Raw genomic sequence first — 20430 nt, 5'->3', positions numbered from 1 at the left:
GTCCTCTGGTTCTGGACTCAACCATCAGCAGAAACATGCTTCCTACCTCCAGGGTGTCCAATCCTTTAATAATCTTGTACATCTCAATCAGATCCCCTCTCACCCTTCTAAACTCAAGTACGTATAAGCCCAGTCACTCCAATCTTTCAACATATATGATGGCCCCACCATTCTGGGAATTGACCTCGTGAACCTACGCTGCACTCCCTCAATAGCCAGAATGTACTTCCTCAAATTTGGAGACTAAAACTGCATACAATACTCCAGGTGCGGTCTCACCAGGGCCCTGCACAGATGCAGAAGGACCTCTTTGCTCCTATACTCAATTCCTCTTGTTATGAAGTCCAGCATACCATTAGATTTCTTCACTGCCTGCTGTACCTGCATGTTTGCTTCCATTGACTGATGTACAAGAACACCTAGATCTCATTGTACTGCCCCTTTATCTAACTTGACTCCATTTAGATAGTAATCTGCCTTCCTGTTCTGCAATAATCTGTTCCTAATAAATGAAGTGTTTCGGTTATTAACTAGGTCCTTAACTTATCCCAAGGCAGTGACCAGGCGTCTACGTCCTCCTCAGAGCCCCTTACCTGTGCTGATGCAGCGCAGTTTGAAATATTCCAGACTGGCCACCAGCTGAGCTCCAGCCATTTCAAACGCAGACTCCAGCCGCCAAAAAGGCACGCACATGCGCACTGGCGCTAACACCTCCGCCGGCTCCAAACGTCTTATATGTTTTCTTTTTTTTTCCTCCCATCACCGACTTTGCATGTGTAAGTTACACGATGACTTTAACATTCGTATCTCAATCCCGCTTTTGTTTTTTTTAAAAAAAATTCTCCACCGCTCCGGGCGGCGGTTATTGCACATGCGCGATCCTTGTCGGTTGGAATTATGAATGTTCAAATTGGTGGCGGATTATCTTCCACTTTTAGTCTTCTTCTCAGTGAGGACTAACGTTTAAATTAGTAATAAACACGGAATACTAGACAAAATGAGCAAATCTGGCAGAGAGAAAAACATAAATTAACGTTTCGAGTCACTCAACGTCAGAGTAGAAACTTTAACTTTCTCCACAGACCAGCTGAGTTTCTCCAGCATTCACTGTGCTTAGTTTACATTTCCAGCTCCATAGTATTTTGCTTTCATTCCAATTAGTAGCGAATCACAGAATCCCTGCGGTCCAGAAGGAGTCCATTCATCTATCGAGTCTGCATCAACCCTTCCAGGAGCATTCCCGTAACCCAACATAGGATTTTAACCACGACTAACACATCAAACCCAGATACTACTGGGCAATATTTAACAGAGAGAAAAAAAAACAAGTTGCTAGAAGAGCTCAGCAGGTCTGGCAGCACCTGTGCAGAAAAATCAGAGTTAACGTTTTCGGATGCAGTGACCTTTCCTCTGTTCTTGACCCTAAATGTTAACCCTCTTTTCTCTACACAGATGCTGCTGAGCTCTTCCAGCAACTAGTTTTTTTTTGTTTCTGATTTACAGCATCTGCAGTTCTTCAGGTTTTAATAGGGCAATATCTAACATGGTCAAACTACCTAACTTGCAAATCTTTGGCCATTAATATTAAATTCCGTGCAAAAGTGAACAGGTTGTGCAGGTATAAAGGAGGATAAAAAATTAATTTTCCTTTCTGCATTTCTTTGTTCCTCTATATATATTTTATGAAAAAGGGAGTGCTGTCACATGACACAATGCCGGCGCATGCGCGTTTTGCAGGAGGGTGGTAGGGCGGGAGGTAGCGGCGCATGCGCAGTGAGGTCGAGGGTGAAGTTGCTGCAGAGACACAGAAACAGGAAAAAGGCTCCGAGCCAGCCTGTACCCCTGTATTTGTACAGGGCCAAGCGGCGTGCTTTAAAGTGGGAAGATTAAGGGGATACAGATCTACGCCGCACTCTTGTAAGCAATAACAAAAGGCCAGCGAAAGATGAGCTTCTTCAGTTTTGGGCAAAGTGCAGAAATTGACGTTGTGTTGAATGACGCTGAGACGCGTAAAAGAGTAGAGCACAAGACAGAAGATGGGAAGAAGGATAAATACTACCTGTTTTACGATGGAGAAACCGTCTCCGGGAAAGTAAATGTCACCCTGAAAAACCCCGGGAAAAGGCTAGAACATCAGGGGATTAAAATCGAGTTCATAGGGCAGATTGGTAGGTACCCAAGGCCTTAATATGGGTTGCAATACAACTTGTTCTTTAAATTGTTGGAGATTATTGTCGAGATGGTTGTTCAGTCGTGTTGCTTCACTTGCAAAGCGCGATGAACTGTTGGGAGGTGGGTCAACTGGGCCCCCCCCGCCCCCTCACCCTCACCCTCACCCTCACCCTCACTGAATGTAGTTGGACTATTGATACGTCGAATCTGTCAAATTGAATACGTTATCTACCTCTTTTTCATGTAACTACAGAATTAGGTAGCAATCCTGAAGTCCAGTCTGAATTAATTGCTTAGAATTGTTATAGACATTATTTTTGAGCTATTAGACATATCATCTTTAACACAGTTACATCTCCATTTTACTCTCAACCCAAGAATAATGGATATTAACGCATTTCGTTAAATTTGATAAGGAGGCTTTTAAAACTGGGTTGTTACGATGGAAGTGTGGTGGAAAAGCACAGTAGGTCAGGCCTAATGAAGGGCTTATGCGCGAAACTTCATTTCTCCTGCTCCTCGGATGCTGCTTGACCTGCTGTGCTTTTCCAGCACCACACTTCCGACCCTGATCTCCAGGATCTGCAGTCCTCACTTTCTCCTGAGTTGTCATGATGTAAAGGAGAGGGGTGATATTTTGAGACTTGCAGAAAGTTACCAGCTGAATAGTTTAAAGGTTCTGAGACAGAAACCTTGGAAAATTGTAACAGGAGTAGGCTATTTGTCCCTTCAAACCTGCTCAGCCATTCAATTTGATCATGACTGATCATCCAACTCAGTACCCTGTTCCTTTTTCTTCTTACTCTTTTTGATCCCTTTGGCACTAAAAACTATGCCTGACTTCTTAAAAACTTTCAATGATTTTGCCCCAACTGCTTTTTATGGCAGAGATTTTCACAGGCTTGCTACTCTCTAGGTGATAAAATTCATCCTAATCTCGGTCCCAAATGTCCTGCTCCATATCCCTAGTGTGTGACGCCTTCCTTCTGGTCTCTCCGGTCATCGGGAATAACCTTCTAGTCCTGTTGGAATTTTACAGGTTTCTATGAACTTTACCCTCTCTTTTTTTTTGAACACCAGTGAATATAGTTTGTCTTCATACATCGGTGCTGCCACCTTCCCATAGTCAGAATATCCTTTCTTAGATAGAGACCAAACAAAACTTGGACTCAAAGATCAGATTGTGAGCAAGAGATACGGTGGAAGTTGAAGAACAAAGTTTTTTTGCACAGCACTAATGACCTGGAACTCCTCCACCAGGGTAGAGCAATAGATTGAAGTTGAAGATTAATTGAAGATTAAAGTCACAATGTTGCCATATGTTGCACAGTAATGACATTTAGTATTTCTTTCAACCAGAACCAGTTGGCTTGAATAGGGCAGCACTATACATAATAGGTAGTGGTTAAAAGATGCAGCAGATGAACATGTATCAATGAGGATCAGTTAATTTCAAAAGGAAATTGGATGAAAATTTAAAGCTAGCCAAGCAACAGGGAATGAGCAGGGAAGTGAGACTGGCTAGAATGTTTCATGAGCTGGCATAGACACAATGATACAAATGGCTTCATTCTGTGTTGTAAATGACACAACTTCATGATACAAAGCTTAGTCAAGAAGATATTTTTAAAAATAATAACCTAAAAGAAGAAAGAAAAGTGGAGACTTCTGTGGAGAGAATTCAGTTCTTGAGGCTATGACTGCTGAGACCATAGCCACTGATGCTGGAACAAATTATATTTGGGATGTACAAGAATCCAGGATTAGAGGAACTTTGATATATCAGAGTACTTGCAGCTGGAGAAAATTACAAGAGAGGTGCATTCAGTTGATGCATTTGAAAACAATGGATTTAAATTGAGTTGTTGTATAAATAGGAACTAATGCATTTCAGTGAGCATACGGTAACCAGTGAGTGGAACTTGGTGTGAATTAGGAAAAAAGCAGCGTATCTTTAGGTAACCTCATATTATGGAGGATAGTCTACTTGTAAGCCAATTGAGTGAATAGTAATCCGAAATCCGTAGGTAAAAAAGGCTTTTGGAAGTAGGTGAGGTAATGTAAAATTGGGTACCTTTTGGAAGTTAGGCTTTTTTGGCCGATGGCATGAGTATATGGTCAGAAACTCTTAGATCAAATTAAGTTAATATTGAGTTGGTGGTTAGAAAATATCCTCCCCATACTCGATTGGAGGAAATTTCTGGATACCAGATAAAAATCGGACAATTTGGAGACACTGGAAAAACTGTGGAGGTGATAGATCCTTGAAGGTCGCCAGAAATAGTGAAGCTGAATATAAAGAGAGATCATTGTGAGTGATTCTTTCATGGCTAGCAGATAAGAATGAAGCCAAACAGTTTCAATCCTACCAAAATGGACAATATTGATGAACCATCAGAGCAGTTGTTGTGGTCAACTATGACAAAGGCTTCAGACAGGAAGAGAGGATTAGGATGGATAGTTAATCTATGTCATAGTCATGTCAGACTGTGACTGATAAAGATTATTTTGGTACTGAGGAAGAAGCCTCATTAAAGGGTTTTGGACATTGCTGTCAGCTCCAGCCTTGTATGCAGTTTTGAATGCCATGCTATAGGGAGAAAATGAAAGGCTTAGGATGGAGAAAACATACTAAGTACCAGAGATGAGATGATGACTGCATGCATTTTGATACAGTGATTGAAAGCCTAATTTTGTATCTTTCAGTTTGATTTATTGTTGTCACATGTACCTAGATACAGTGAAAAGTGGTGTTTTGTGTGCTATCCAGGCAGATTGTACGATACAAAGTATATCAGGGTCGCAGATAGTGCAGCATGCAGTGCTGCTGAGAAGGTACAGAGAAATCAAAATTAGCATTTGTGAGTTCCACTTAAGTCTGATAACTCCCAGTTAATTGTGGATTCTGGAATAGTTGGGATTGTTCTCTTTAGAGCAGGAGGTAAATAATGTGTACAAATTATGAAGGATTTTGATTAATATAGATGGTAGAGAGAAACCTTCCATTGGTGTGAGAGTTGATAACCAGAGGAGACCGATTTACAATAATTAGCAGAAGAACAAAAGGGAGAGACAAGTTGTTTACATATGGTGAGTTACTGTGATCTGGAATGTACTGCCTGAAAGTGAGAGAAGCAGATTCATTAACTTTTGGAAGTCAAGATAATTTGAGTTTTATACATGTTTGAAAGCAGAAGAAACCAGATAAGATAACACAGAGAGCAAGAGCAGAGGAGTGGTACAAACTGAATCATTCTGCCAAAGAAACAGCCCCTGATAGGCTGAATGACCTTTGGCTGTCTTTTCCTTATAGAAACATACAACACATGTAAGGTAGAAGTTTTAGGAATAGGATATAAACAGTTAAAGCTCGTAAGGGGATTTGACTCAGTTAGAGAAAAGATAAGTGAACAAATACAAATACAGACCTACATGAGTAGCAGTGAATTGAGGTAGGAGCAGAAGCTGGTTATGTTATGCAGATGGTCTTTATGAAAACATGGATGTTGGGTGTTTGATTCAGCTCCGGGTCCAGTAGAGTATGGAAAAATACAACATCTAGTAAAATTGGAAGAATTGTAATCTCTGAGGAGGACAGTGTCAAACTCCGGCAGTACATAGATCAATTCGTCAAGATGGCAGTTGAGATTCAATGCAGAAAAGTGAGGTTATGCATTTTGGTTGGTAAAAGATTTGAAGACAGTATAAAATAGGGGTGCAGGAGCAGAAGAACCTGGGTGTACATAAGTACAAATCATTAATATCAGCAGGGCAAGTAGAGAGAGTAGTAAACAAAGCATATAGTATACTTGGCATTAAGAGATGATGTTGAACTTTTATGAGATACTTAATGGACCTGAGCTGGAATATTTTGTGTAGTCCTATGTACCATGTTTTTGGAAGGCAGTAAATGCATTGCAGACAGTGCAAAAGCAATTTACAAGAATGGTTCCACAAATGAGGAGCTTCAGTTACAATGATGGATTGTTTTCCTTGGAAAAAAGAAGACTGGAAGGAGATTTGATACAGGTTTTCAAGATCATGAATGGTCTGAATAAAATAGGGAGAAACTGGTTCCACACAAAAGGCACAAGAACAATAGTGTATAATTTAAAGTGATCTGTAAAAGAAGCAAAGGTGAAGAAATGAGAAACATATGCACACAGCAGGTTATGATGTTATGGAATGCACTGACTAGAAATGTGGTGGCCAGTTCAATTGAATAATTCAAGAAAGCATTGGATGGTTTTCGAATGGAAATAAAGTGCAAGAGAATTGGGGGAAAAAGCAAGAGATTGCCACTAAGTACTAGTGCTCATTTGATGAGCCAAATGGGCTGAATGACCTCCTGTGCCGTAACGCTTCTGTGATTCTGTGAAGTCACTCTTAACCAGTTTGGGATTTGGGTTATATTGCAGACTTCATGCTGTCAAAGATAGACAGAATAGCTTTAATTTTTGCCAATGATGAGCAACATAAATTTCTAACAGTTAGTTAAACAAAAGCTGTGACTTTGAACAGAATGCTGAAGTGAGAAATTTCATTCTCTTCATTAAACACTTAAATAAATCACACTTCAGAGCTCACTGAGGATAATATATAGTGGAGAAATAAGAGTCGTTCAAGAAATTATAGTGGGATTTGGCTAATGGTGCCATGAAAGCTCTACTTAGTTTTCTTTTATTTCATCACTGAATTCCGTAATGTCCTTAAGTGATGTTTTCATTAATGTGGTAAATTCCTGCAGGCTTGACCCATAACTGTGAGTAGAACCACATCTGATTTGTGCAATAATTTATAAATCAATCTGTACACACTGGGATGACACATGGTGTTTGCACTGAAGATAGCAAATCCCAAAATTGGGAGCCACGTGCCATAAAAATGGTTTGTAAAGTAATGGACATTGTCTTGAAAGTTTACTTAACTTTTAGTAACAGAATACAATAAAATCTGCCCAGTGATGAACAATTGTAATCCTAAGAAGATCATTTCTTGTTTCTTGACTTTGTGTAACCCATGTGATTGAGATCTGAATTTGCTGACATTAGTTTGTCACTCTTAGCCTTGTGCAAGTTTATGATAGCAGTACTGCAAGAACTTCCAGTAAGTAAATCAGGCCTCTAATTAAAAAAAACAGAAAAGATGAAATATCAGTCTAAAACATCTGCGTGAAACACGAGCAAAACTCTATGAAAAGCTCTCACAAATGGTATTATTTATTGCACCCCCTAAAGTTATGGTTACTAGTTATGGACTGCAACTAAGTTATTTGGGATTTTTTTTGGTTCAAACTTTGGCACCTCAAATACAAATGTTCTTGTCATTGTTGAGTTCTTGGGCATTATTCAGGGTCTCCAGTACATCATCTGTTTTTCGTAGATGTCTCTGCTTAGTTGTTATAACAGTATACGAATCCAAAAACAACAGCTCAGTTTTGATATAATGTCAATAATATAAACTGTTCTTGTTTGTTGGGTACCAAAAGAGCGAGCAATGGGATGTATGCCAATTTCTCACCACTGGCTCCAATCAGATATGTAAAAGCATCAACATCTTGATTTAAACTGCATCAAGGACCTTTTTGTTTTAAATGAATCCTATGAATTATTCCTGGATTTTCTGGCTGTTCTGCCTGCATTTGATAGATGCAGGAGCCAAATTGGAATGCAAATCAGAGTGAGCTAGCAGAAGGATGGGACTGTGATGTTTTCCTAAAATCGAACAACAAAGTACAATCACTTTTTTTTTCACATGGCATTTTTGACCTGAAATGTTTTGGATCTCTTTGTTTTATTGAAATGCTGCCACCTGCAGACTTGATGACGGGCTTTTATATGATAAACTTGGCAATGTTGTATTCAAAGGCAATATACTTTAAGTAGTTTACACAGTCGAACCTTCCAGTCGTTTATTGTACATATAGTAGATTATAAAGCCAAACACTGGCCCTGTGTCTAGTGAAGGAAGAACAGTAAAGTACGTCGTCATGGACCATTAAAATAGATGCAGTGTTTCTATTCCTCAGTTGCTGTGGAACCCATACTATAACATAAACAAAACAAATTCTACACTCAGGAGCTGATAGCAAGGCCAGTTCAGAAGTTCTGGAACTTTCTGGATACTGAATTTTTATTTTAATAACCGAGCATTAATTAAACAAAAACATTCAGTCTCCTAATTATAAACACCGCCCAACAAGGATTCTGGGAACTGAATCTTTTTAATTCTGGGTCCCTTTTTTAATCAATCAGACAGGCTAGCAAGGTTAGATCTCATGGAATACAGAGAGAACTAACCATTTGGATACAGAACTGGTCAAAGGTAGAAGACAAGAGAGTGGTGGTGAAGGGTAGTTTTTTAGACTGGAGACCTGTGACCAGTGGAGTGCCACAAGGATCGGAGCTGGGTCCTCTATCTTTCGTCATTTATATAAATGATTTGGATGTGAGCATAAGAGATATAGTTAGTAAGTTTGCAGATGACTCTAAAATTGGAGGTGTGGTGGACAGCGAAGGAGGTTATTTCAGATTACAACGGGATCTTGATCAGATGGGCCAATGGGCTGAGAATGGTTTGGAGGGATGTGGGCCGAGTGCTGGCAAGTGGGACTAGATTGTGTTGGGATATCTGGTCGGCACAGACAAGTTGGACAGAAGGGTCTGTTTTCGTGTTGTACATCTCTGACTCTATAACTTGTTCAGGGATGTTATTAGATACCACTGGAGCAAGTGCAATTTGTACACAGGCCTCCTGGTCCAGATGTAAGGATATTACCCCTTGGGTATTTTTTTAAAATAATCAGAAATGCTCTTACACACAAATGAATATCTCACCTCCCCATCCCATTACAGAGTCCTGAGCACAGAATTAACTGCAAACTCTAAAATGTTTTAGCTGATGCTAGTTTGCTTTTTAATGGAATTTCATGGTAGCTTAAGCTGCAGGGTTTATGGTGTTGAAAATGTTGTACGTTTTGCATCATTGGTTATACATTAGTTAAGTTATAAAGTCTATTATGAAGGACTTGTGTGAGATAATAAAAGCCAATGAAGTGAATAATCTTGAGACAATTATAAAGCGGAGTATACCAAGACCATACTGTCACAAATGGATATCATTGCTATTAACTCATACTTATCAACTTCTGGTGGTATGATATTGTTATTTTGATTGTATATAATGAGGTCCAGGACTTGTTTTTCTTTTAATTCTGATGGAGCAAGTTATTTAGAAGTTCCTGAGTTAATATGTTAGTGTTTCATGTACACTTTGTACCCTACTTGTGGTGTTAAATAACAGCTCAATGGACAAAGCTTGGTGATAGTTGAAACTTGTTGCTGAAGCCAAGTGTTCCACATAATGTAATAATTTTTCTGTTGATTTTTTTTTCTTTTTTTTTCTTTTTTCTGAAGGCATGAATCATTGTCTAAGCTTCTTGGATTACTTATCAACATATATTGGCATTTTATGTTCGCACTGAGGAAGTCTGATCATGCAGCTTTTTGATTTGCTTTTGTGTTTCATTGAGTTGCTAAGAAGAGAGCAGAAATTGGAACACAAAATAGGCCATGTCCCTTCCATGTATAGTAAACCTTTTATTAACTGGCACCTTTGGGACCAGGAGTGTGCCAGTTGATCAAATATTCCAGGTAATCAACAGGTCCTCATAATCAATGTAAAAATATGCTAAGTATTAGAAATGTAATGTAGGGGTATGCATATCACGGTTATACTTTATTTACAGCATAAGTCATTTAAATAATATTTCGATTTTTGCCTTAAATAGAACTTACCGGAAAGAGCCTTCTCACTCTCTCGCACAACTGACTATTCGAACATTGTGGTAGATCATGGTATTTGAGGCAAAATTGATTCAAAAATTGAATCAACAGTTGATGTTCTGTGTGGCTATTCAATTAAACAAATTTACCTCAATGTAAATATTCTTTTAAAAGCTAAATTAATTGGACAGAATAATACAGTAAACTTTGAGATATATAATTTCTGCTGGTTTATCAAGATGGATAGGTAACCGGCATAGTAGTATTATTTCTGGATTGTTAATCCAGAGACCCAGGTAATGTTCTGGGGACATGAGTTCAAATCCCACCACAGCAGATGGCAGAATTTTAATTCAATAAAACATCTGGAATTAAGAGTTTAATGATGACCATGAAACCATAGTCGATTGTTGTAGAAACCCATCTAGTTCACTAATGTCCTTTAGGGAGGGAAACTGCTATCCTTACCTGGTCTGACCTACATGTCACTCCTGAACCACAATGACGTGTTGCACTCTCAACTCAATTAAAGTTGGGCAATAAATGCTGGCTGAGCCAGCAACACCCTTATCCTGTGAATGTATATTAAAAAAAAGTGCTGGTTCCTAAAGTGCTGGTTAAAACAAAATCTGCTGTACCTTCCCCCCCCCCCCCCCCCCGCCAAAAAAAGGCCTTTAGCTCTTCTAAATTGTTGGACTTTTGCACTGGTGTAAAAAACTAATTTACCCTGGGAGAAGAAAAAGGCACTGGGTTTCCTCTTGAATATTTGGGAAACTAGTATTAGCTTTGCAGCGAAACATTTTCAATCATGTCAACATTATTTATTGTCCCATTCAGACTTTGCATTCTAAAAGTCAACATTATAAAACTGAAACATTGTTATTGCCCTGCAGTTTCTTTTAAACAGCTGGCTGTTTACACCTGTTTGACTGCAAGCCTCTTACATATTTTGCTGATTAATGGTAGTTGCAGATTCATGAATATATTTTGAGTTGGCATGTGTGCTCCACAATCTAAAAGAACCTTCACTAATTTTAGCATTGGAAAGGATGCCAAATTTATAATGTGACCACAATGCCACCTAAGTTACTACACCAGCTTCTTTAGAAGCTATAATAAAATATATTTTTAAGTTACAATGTTGTTGCATTCATTTTAATTTAAATATAAACCTGAAGCTCAAATGTTTTGCACTTGGGAAGAGAATCTTTGCTGTGATGGTGCTGCTATTTTGTTGACAATAAGAGTTTATCAACGCAATAGTTGAGGTACTTGTAGAGTTTTGTGGACCCAGTGTATTGGAGAGCGGCTTCAATTCTGTTGATCCTTAACTGTATTACCCTGTCTTTTCCCCATATCCATCAATTCCCTTACTGATTAAAAATCTATCTCAACCTTTAATATATTCGGTAACCTAGTCTCCTGCAGTACAGAGTTCCACACATTCATCGCTCTCGTAAATGGGCAACTCCTTACGCTTAGATTCTGCCCTCTGGTCCTAGACTCTCCCATAAGGGGAAACAACCCCTCTGCATTTACCCAGTCAAGCCCCATAAGAATTTTATGTTTCAGTAATGTTCTCCTTATTCTTTTGAACTCTAATAAGTACAAGTCCAACCTGCTTAACCTGTCAAAAAGCAACCTAATAAAAACCCTAAAATAAAATCTCTCCTTGCCTGTAACCGAGCTAGTGAACCTTGTGAGGAAATTGTGTATTCAATATCTTTGTATCGGTTGGTCCAGTGCATGCACAATGAGATTCAAGATACTTGACTGAATCAGAAACCTCATTTTCATTTCTGTGGCAACAAATAAAGGCAGGAAGAGATGCTATGATGCTCTGAAATCTGTATACAGGCCCCAGACTATTGGTTCATCACTATCCTCTGTACTTATGGATCAAAACTTCTGTTAGAAAAAACCCAAATTCTCAAAAAATGGGCAGAGCGATTTAACTGTGTTCTAAATTGTTTATTCATTGATGGATGAAGGCCAATCAACAGGAGAAACAAGAGGGGGCATATACCTTTGGCTCCTTGAGCCTGCACTATTGAATGAGATTACAACAGAACTGATTATGGCCTTAACCCTAGTTTTCTACTTGTTCCTTATGTTTATCTTGGTTCCATTATCAATTGATAATCTGTTTTAACTCTGCCTTTGCCTTTGAATATATTCAATGATTGAGTTTCCTGTGCTTGCCAGAGACAAAAATTCAAAACATTTGATGATCTCTGGGAGAATAAATATTTCCTCACCTCCATCTTAAATGGGCAAACTCTAGTCTGATACCTTTTCCCCTAATTCTAGATGTCTCCTCAGGATCTACCTTATCAAGCCCATTCAGAATCCCACATGTTTCTGTAAGATCACCACTTATTCTTCCAACCCTCAATGAGCATAGGCTCAACATACGCAACCTGTTTGTAAGACAAACCCCTCAGCCTAGGGATCATCCTAGTAAAGCTTCACTGATATCTCTCTAATTCAAGTATATCCCTCCTTGATAAGATGACCAGAAGGGCACTCCATACTCCTTGGTGTGATTTCATTAATGTCCTGTACACTTGTCCTAACAGTTGCCAATATTTACACTCCATCCCATTTGCAATATTCTGTTTGCGTACCTAACTACTTGCTATTTATTTACGCTGATTTTTGAGATTCATGGACACCCAAGACCCTCTGTACTGCAGCTTTCTGCAGTTTGACTCCATTTGGATAAAATGCTGCTCTTCCATTCTTCCTGCCAAAGTGAACAATCTCTCATTTTCGTACATTTTAGTCCCTGCTCCAAACATCTACCTGCTCACTTAACCTATTTCCCTTTGCAGATACTTTTGTTTCATCTACACAAGTTGCTTTTCTACCTATTTTCATGTTGTCTACAATGCAGTTTCACCCTTTATTCAAGTCGTTATTTATAGATGATCCCTGTGCCTCTCCACTACTAACAGTGCTGTCACTCTGAAAGTGACCCATTAATCCAGACTCTGTTTCCTGTTAACTAGCCAATCCTTTTAATCCTGCTAATATATTATCCACAACATTGTATGTCTTTAACAAAAATCTAAAGAACTGCGGATGCTGTAAATCTGAAACATAAACAGAAGTTGCTGGGAAAGCTCAGCAGGTCTGGCAGCGTCTGTGAAGAGAAATCAGAGTTAATGTTTCGGGTCTGGTGACCCTCAGAGCTGAAACATTAACTCTGATTTCTTTTCACAGATGCTGCTATACCTGCTGAGCTTATCCAACAACTTCTGTTTTTGATTATATGTTTTTTATCTTAACAGTAACCTTTATTATGGCACTTTATCAAATGTCTTTTGAAAATCGAAATACCCTATAGTTTCACAGTATACATCCTACTTGTTACATTGTTAAAGAGCTCTTGCAAATTTATCAAATATGATTGCTCGTGCATTAAAAAAAATTAACTGACTGACTGTATTATGATTTTCTAAATACCCTGCTACTAGCTTCCTAATAATTGATTCCAGGTTTGATTGAACAGGTTGCCATTAATTGCTGCCTTGTTGACTCTTCCATACCATTAGGAATTTATTAGGACTCATTGCTCTGTCTGGTGGCAAAGCTTCAGACATTGTAGTTGCACAAGCTGAGGTCTACAAGACTGGAGATTAGTGACTGGTCAAGAAGTTCACTGAGCTCTCTCAGCCTATCTAAGAGGAAGGAACCGTGCTACAAGAATATAAAGATTCCTCCACCGTCCACCTTTACAAGTGCAAAGGAACTGGCGAATCTTGTGACACTCATAAAGAAATGTCTCTCTGCATTGTCTGTAACAGTGTCTTTTATTGAGAACTTTGGTCTTGTATATTTGTCAAAATTATTCTTTACAGTTAAATGTACTTTCATTAGTGTTTTATGTGAATGATGACCCAAGGAAATGTTGCCCCTGTGTGTGATTAGAATGGATATTTAAGCATAATAATAAAACAAAGAACCATCCATGCCCTGAAGAAACGTCACGGGATTTGAAACATTAATGCAGCTTTTTCTCCATAGATACTGTCAGACCTGCTGAGTTTCTCCAACAATTTCTGTTTCTCCAACAATTCAAATATTGTCTTGCAGCAGTTAATTGAGTGTTTACTTGTAAGGAGATTCTAGACTGCTGAACCAGGAATTATCAAAACTGCTTTGACTACATTGATCAGATGATCCAGGAGATATTAAATCACAAGTACAGGCATTCCTTGACTGGAAGTACCTCCAAAATTATAAGAGAAATGAAGAATGAAGTCCCACAAAAAAACCTATGACCTAAAGAACAAATGGTGAATGAAGAGAGCGTAGGAAATCCAAAAACATGCCAGCCACCATGACATGCACGAATTCTTTAGTGCAGTCAAGACCACTTATGATGCAAAACACCCAACGGCCTACCACACTGAGAGCTAAGAACAGTGGCGTTTCATCAAAGGCAAAGAGGAGTTTGCATTCCTGGGGAGAAGAATTTAGAAGATCTCTTCAACTGAGACTGAATCTTTCACGTGGGTGCCCTTGATCACATCTTCTAGCATGATACAAGCCATTTTCTCAGCACATCCATAGCCCACTATGACAAAGCCACTGGTCCAGACAGAAGTAAATCAGAAAAACATTTGTGGTATGAATACATTATCTTATATGCCTCATTTGGAAGGAGGACAGTATGTCAATAGATCTCTTAGATGCCATTATTTAAATAATTGTGTTTTGCTATCCACCACAGAAGAAGTCATTACAAAAGTTCTCCAGAAATATCCTATCTCCGTGGCTAAAGAGCTGCTACTTGAGTCACAATGTGGATTCCATCTACCAAGAGACATGATCTTCACAGAATGCCAAGTCCATTAAAAGTGCAGAGAGCAGAAGTAAACTTTATACATGACCTTGTTTGACCTCACAAAGACCTTCAATTCTGTCATCCAGAGGGATTATGGAGCAGCATTTGTAAATTGGGCTACCCATAGATGTTTGTTGTCATTTTACATCTGCTACATGAAAACATTCCGGGTTCGTTGCAAACAAATGCACCACAGTCCAAATATCCGTGCAAACAAATGTGTTTTCCTGTATACGTGAGTTCAAGCAAAGATGAGTCATTGTATCAATGCTCTTCTGTATCTCTCTTTTTTTACACTACCCCGTATCCATGGAACTTCCTGCTGGAGTGGAGCTTCTCTACAGGACAACTAAGAAAGCATTCAACCTGTATTGCTTCCAGTACAAAATTAAGACCATCCTATCCTCTTTATTTGAGGTGCAGTGTAAAGGTGACTCCTGTTTGCATGCGCGCTTGGATTGAACCTCAAACCATCGTTGATGCATTCGTGGAGGTACGTGAGAGAATTGCTAAAGATTTGAAAGATACAGGTTTTCAATCAGCCTGCCTCTGCCCACAAAGCTGTCTTCTGACTTTGGAGATTCACAGTGAGCAACTGAACATAGTTTTGATCCACAGTGTGTACTTAAGCAAGGCGTTCGACAAGGTTCCGCATGGTAGACTGGTTAGCAAAGTTAGATCACGTGGAATCCAGAGGGAGCTAGCTAATTGGATACAAAATTGGCTTGAAGTTAGGAGACAGAGGGTGGTGGTAGAGAGTTGTTTTTCGGACTAGAGACTTGTGACCAGCTGTGAGCCACAAGGATCAGTGCTGGGTCCACTGCTTTGTCGTTTATATAAATGATTTGGATGTGAATTCAGCAGGTATCGTTAGTAAGTTTGCAGATTACATCAAAATTAGTGGGATAGTGGACACTGAAGAAGGTTATCAGAAGGTGATCAGGTGAACCAATGGACTGAGGAGCGGCAGATGGAGTTAAATTCAGGCGACTGACTGTGTGGAGTTTGCACATTCTCCCCGTGTCTGCGTGGGTTTCCTCTGGGTGTTCCGGTTTCCTCCCACAATCCAAAGATGTGCAGGTCAGGTGAATTGGCCATGCTAAATTGCCCGTAGTGTTAGGTAATGGGTAAATGTAGGGGTGTGGGTGGGTTGCGCTTCGGCGGGTCGGTGTGGACTTGTTGGGCCGAAGGGCCTGTTTCCACACTGTAATGTAATCTAATCTAAATCTAATTTAATAAGTGTGAGGTGTTGCATTTTGGTAAGGCAAACTGGGGCAGGACTTATACAGATAATGGTAAATCACTGGTGGGTGTTGCTGAGCAAAGAGACTTAGGGGTGCAGTGCATAGTTCCTTGAAAGTGGAATTACAGGTAGACCGGGTGGTGAAGAAGGCGTTTGGACACTTGCCTTCATTTGGTCAGTGCATTGAGTGTGGGAGTTGGAACTTCATGTGTAGGACATTGGTGAGGCCATTTTTAGAATATTGTATTCAATTCTAGTCTCCCTGCGAGAGGAAATATGTTGTTAAACTTGAAAGGGTTCAGAAAAGTTTTACAAGAATATTGCTGGGATTGGAGAGTTTGTGCTATGGGGAGAGGCTGAATAGGCTGGAGTTTTTTTTTTTTCCCTGGAGCATCAGGGACTGAGAGACAACCTTTTATAGAGGTTTATAAAATCATGAAGGGTATGGACAGTGTGAATAGCCAAGATCTTTTCCCAGGTAGAAGAGTCCAAAACTAGATGGCGTACATTTAAGTTGAGAGGGGAAAGATTTAAAAGGAACCTGAGGGGCAATGTTTTCACACAGATGGTAGTGCGTGTAAGGTAAGAGCTGCCAGAACAGGGGGTGGAGGTGGGTACAATTCCAACATTTATAATGTATCTAGATGGGTACATGAATAGGAAGGGCTGAGAGGGATATGGGCCAAATGAGGGCAAATGAGACTAGATAACTTTAGGATATCTGGATGGCATGGATGAGTTGGACCAAAATATCTGTTTCTGTGCTGTATAACTCTATGACTCTAGGACCCTCCTTTCAATGATGACAGAAAAAGTCCAATATTCAGGTGCAGTTTTTTAATCACAAAAACATCAAACCTGGTACAAAGCCCACTAGTGGTCCACAAGGTAGTGTGTAATCTGATCTTCTGTATGTATTGAAGAAATGGATAATGCATGGCAGTTATCTTGAAACATGTCCATATTACAGAGGAGATGGTGCTTGATGTCTTGAAATGGATAACAATGGATAAATCTCCCAGCACCTGATCAGATGTAACCTAGAACTCTGTGGGAAGCTAGGGAAGTGATTGCTGGGCCCCTTGCTGAGATATTTGGATCATCAATCATCATAGGTGAGGTTCCAAAAGACTGGAGGTTGGCTAACGTGGTGCCACTGTTTAAGAAAGATGGTAAGGAAAAGCCAGGGAGCTAAAGACCAGTGAGCCTGACATCAGTGGTGGGCAAGTTATTGGAGGGAATCCTGAGGGAAAGGATTTACATGTATTTGGAAAGGCAAGGACTGATTAGGGACAGTTAGCATTGCTTTGTGCGTGGGAAATCATGTCTCACAAACTTGATTTGAGTTTTTTGAAGAAGTAATGAAGAGGATTGATGAGGGCAGAGCAGTAGATGTGATCTATATGGACTTCAGTAAGGCATTCAACAAGGTTACCCATGGGAGACTAGTTAGCAAGGTTAGATCTCACAGAATACAGGGAGAGCTAGCCATTTGGATACAGAACTGGCTCAAAGTTAGAACAGAGGGTGATGGTGGAGGGTTGCTTTTCAGACTGGAAGCCTGTGACCAGTGGTGCGCCACAAGGATTGGTGCTGGGTCCATTGCTTTTCGTCATGATTTGGATGTGAACATAGGATGTATACTTAGTAAGTTTGCAGGTGACTCCAAAATTGGAGGTGTAGTGGACAGTGAACAAGGTTACCTCAGATTACAATGGGATCTTGATCAGATGGGTCAATGTGTTGAGGAGTGGCAGATGGAGTTAAATTTAGATAGTGTAGCACCTCACATTTTTTGAAAAGCAAATCCGAGCAGGACTTATACACTTAATGGTCAGGTCCTAGGGAGTGTTGCTGAACAAAGATACCTTGGAGTGCAGGTTCATAGTTCCTTGAAAGTAGAGTCACAGGTAGATAGGATAGTGAAGAAGGCGTTTGGCATGCTTTCCTTCTTTGGTCAGAGCATTGAGTATAGGAGTTGGGAGGTCATATTGCAGCTGTACAGGACATTGGTTTGGCCGCTTTTGGAATATTGTGTGCAATTCTGGTCTTCCTATCGGAAAGATGTAATGAAACTTAAAAGGATTCAGAAAAGATTTACAAGCACGTTAAGAGTTGTTACAAGGTTTGAGCTTTAGGGAAAAGCTGAATAGTCTGCGGCTGTTTTCCCTCGAGCATCAGAGGCTGAGGGGTGACATTATAGAGGTTTATAACATCATGAGGGGCATGGATAGGATAAACAGACAAGGTCTTTTCCCTGGGGTGGGGAGTCCAGAGAGCATAGGTTCAGGGTGAGAGGGGAAAGATATAAAAGAGACCTAAGGGGCAATTTTTCACGTAGAGGGTGGTGCATGTATGGAATGTGCTGCCAGAGGAAGTTATAGATGCTGGTACAATTACAGCATTTAAAAGGCATCTGGATGGGTATATGAATAGGAAGGTTTTAGAAGGTATATGGGCCAGGTGCTGGCAAATGGGACTAGATTAGTTTAGGATATCTGGTCGGCATAGTCAAGTTAGACCGAAGGGTCTGTTTCTGTGCTGTATATCTCTATGACTCTATCACAAATCTGTAGAGAAATATCACCAACAATGATCTAAGGGTAGGATCAATGTCCTCCATCAGGCCAACACCCTGAGCACTGAGGCATTGGTTACTGTCATCATCTGCATACCAGACACAAAAATCCAGAATAAGTTCTCTACTCCAAACTCTGTTATAGCAAGCAGTTACGGAGAAAACAGTGCAAGGACATCTCCAAAGTCTTCTGAAAATCTGCAATACACCCTCATGAAAATTTATTGGCCAAGACCTCTCAAACTCAAGAACCAACTCCAGGTTTTCAGCACCTTTGACAGCCCATGTGGTGGCCAAGGGGACAGAACAGAAAGTGTGTGCCAAAACCCAAACATCCCACCCATCAAACATCGTGACCCATCTGTGGCACCATCTGCAAATCCAAAATTATTGTTTCTTCAGGACCCAATCTCCAGGGTGGGAGACATCATCTTTAGTCTCAAGGAACTACCTAAGAAGAATATTTGCTCCTGCAATACAGTCTTTCCCCAACATCAGAAAAATCTGCACATTATCTGCTTCCATGTGAACCAATACATCATTTACCCTGAATTTGTAACTGTTATATTCTGCTTGATTTTGAGTATGGAAGAAAAGTATCAAACCAGGAAGTTTTAAGAATACTGGATTTTAAAATCTCTTTTTTTTCATTTAATTTATTTGCAGTTAAAAGGGATTTTCTGACGTAATCCTTCCTATATTTCCTGCACAAATGGGTTGATATTTTGCAATATTCAAATGAGTGCACTCATAAGTGTTGTATATTTAGCAGAAGTGTGAACTGTTTAACGCCCATGTAAGTATTGCATGACACAATTTCAATTCACTTGCATGGCAACTGATAACAAGGAAGGATTTCTGCATTTTAAGAAAAGATAGAGGGTGTTAATGATGTAAACTTAGATTTATTACTTGATGCCAAATAAAGTTACAATGAAAGTAATGGAATTCTGATATATTAGTTTAAGTTTGCAGAAGTCTAAGAAATAACTTGTAATGTATGAAACTTTGTGTCTAACCCTTCATTTTGGAAGTTTACTTCTGTTGAAAAGCCAGAATTAGTTATTTATGACACTTTTTTTCATTTTGATTCATCCTGGGACATGGGCATTACTGGCAAGGCCAAGATAGAGTGACTATTGCTCGGTTTTCTTCAGGAGTTGCGAGTGAGTTGCTTTCTTGAATTGCTACAATGCATGTGGTAAATTAGTCCTCGGGAGTAATGAAGAAACATTCGTAAGTTTGTTACTTGGAGGTGGTGATCAATATTCAAAAGGCTTCACATTTCGAGTCATAGAGATGTACAGCACAGAAACAGACCCTTCGGTCCAAACTGTGCATGCCGACCAGATATCCCAAACCAATCTAGTCCCACCTGCCAGCACCCGGCTCAAATCCCTCCAAACCCTGCCTAATCATATACCCATCTAAATGCCTCTTAAATGTTGCAATTGTACCAGCCTCCACCACTTCCTCTGGCAGCTCATTCCATACACGTACCACCCTCTGTGTGAAAAAGTTGCCCCTTAGGTCTCTTTTATATCTTTCTCCTTTCTCACCCTAAACCTATGCCCTCTAGTTCTGGGCTCCCCCACCCCAGGGAAAATACTTTTCTATTTACCCTTTCCATGCCCCTCATAATTTTGTAAACCTCTATAAGGTCACCCCTTAGCCTCCAACGCTCCAGGGAAAACAGCACCAGCCTGTTCAGCCCCTCCCTGTAGCTCAGATCCTCCAACCCTGGCAACATCCTTGTAAATCTTTTCTGAACCCTTTCAAGTTTCACAACATCTTTCCGATA

At 39.8% G+C, this 20430-nt stretch overlaps 2 protein-coding genes across 3 annotated transcripts in view; one reads left to right on the top strand and one right to left on the bottom strand.

The window, feature by feature from the left end:
* Positions 1–1128, bottom strand: part of ncapd3 (non-SMC condensin II complex, subunit D3) — an 81249-nt gene extending 80121 nt beyond the window's left edge. For both annotated transcript variants that reach the window (XM_043676756.1, XM_043676757.1), the window contains exon 1: positions 594–1128. In XM_043676756.1, coding sequence (XP_043532691.1) covers positions 594–693 — 100 coding nt within the window. In that variant the 5' untranslated portion in view covers positions 694–1128. The remainder of the gene's footprint in view (positions 1–593) is intronic.
* A 601-nt stretch (positions 1129–1729) lies between these two features.
* Positions 1730–20430, top strand: part of LOC122540684 (vacuolar protein sorting-associated protein 26B-like) — a 34383-nt gene continuing 15682 nt past the window's right edge. The window contains exon 1 of the mRNA XM_043676762.1: positions 1730–2168. Within this exon, the coding sequence (XP_043532697.1) occupies positions 1946–2168 (223 nt within the window). The 5' untranslated portion in view covers positions 1730–1945. The remainder of the gene's footprint in view (positions 2169–20430) is intronic.

Source organism: Chiloscyllium plagiosum, chromosome 35 (assembly GCF_004010195.1).
Source record: "Chiloscyllium plagiosum isolate BGI_BamShark_2017 chromosome 35, ASM401019v2, whole genome shotgun sequence".
Classification (NCBI taxonomy): domain Eukaryota; kingdom Metazoa; phylum Chordata; class Chondrichthyes; order Orectolobiformes; family Hemiscylliidae; genus Chiloscyllium; species Chiloscyllium plagiosum.
This window is presented reverse-complemented; position numbering and strand designations above follow the sequence as displayed.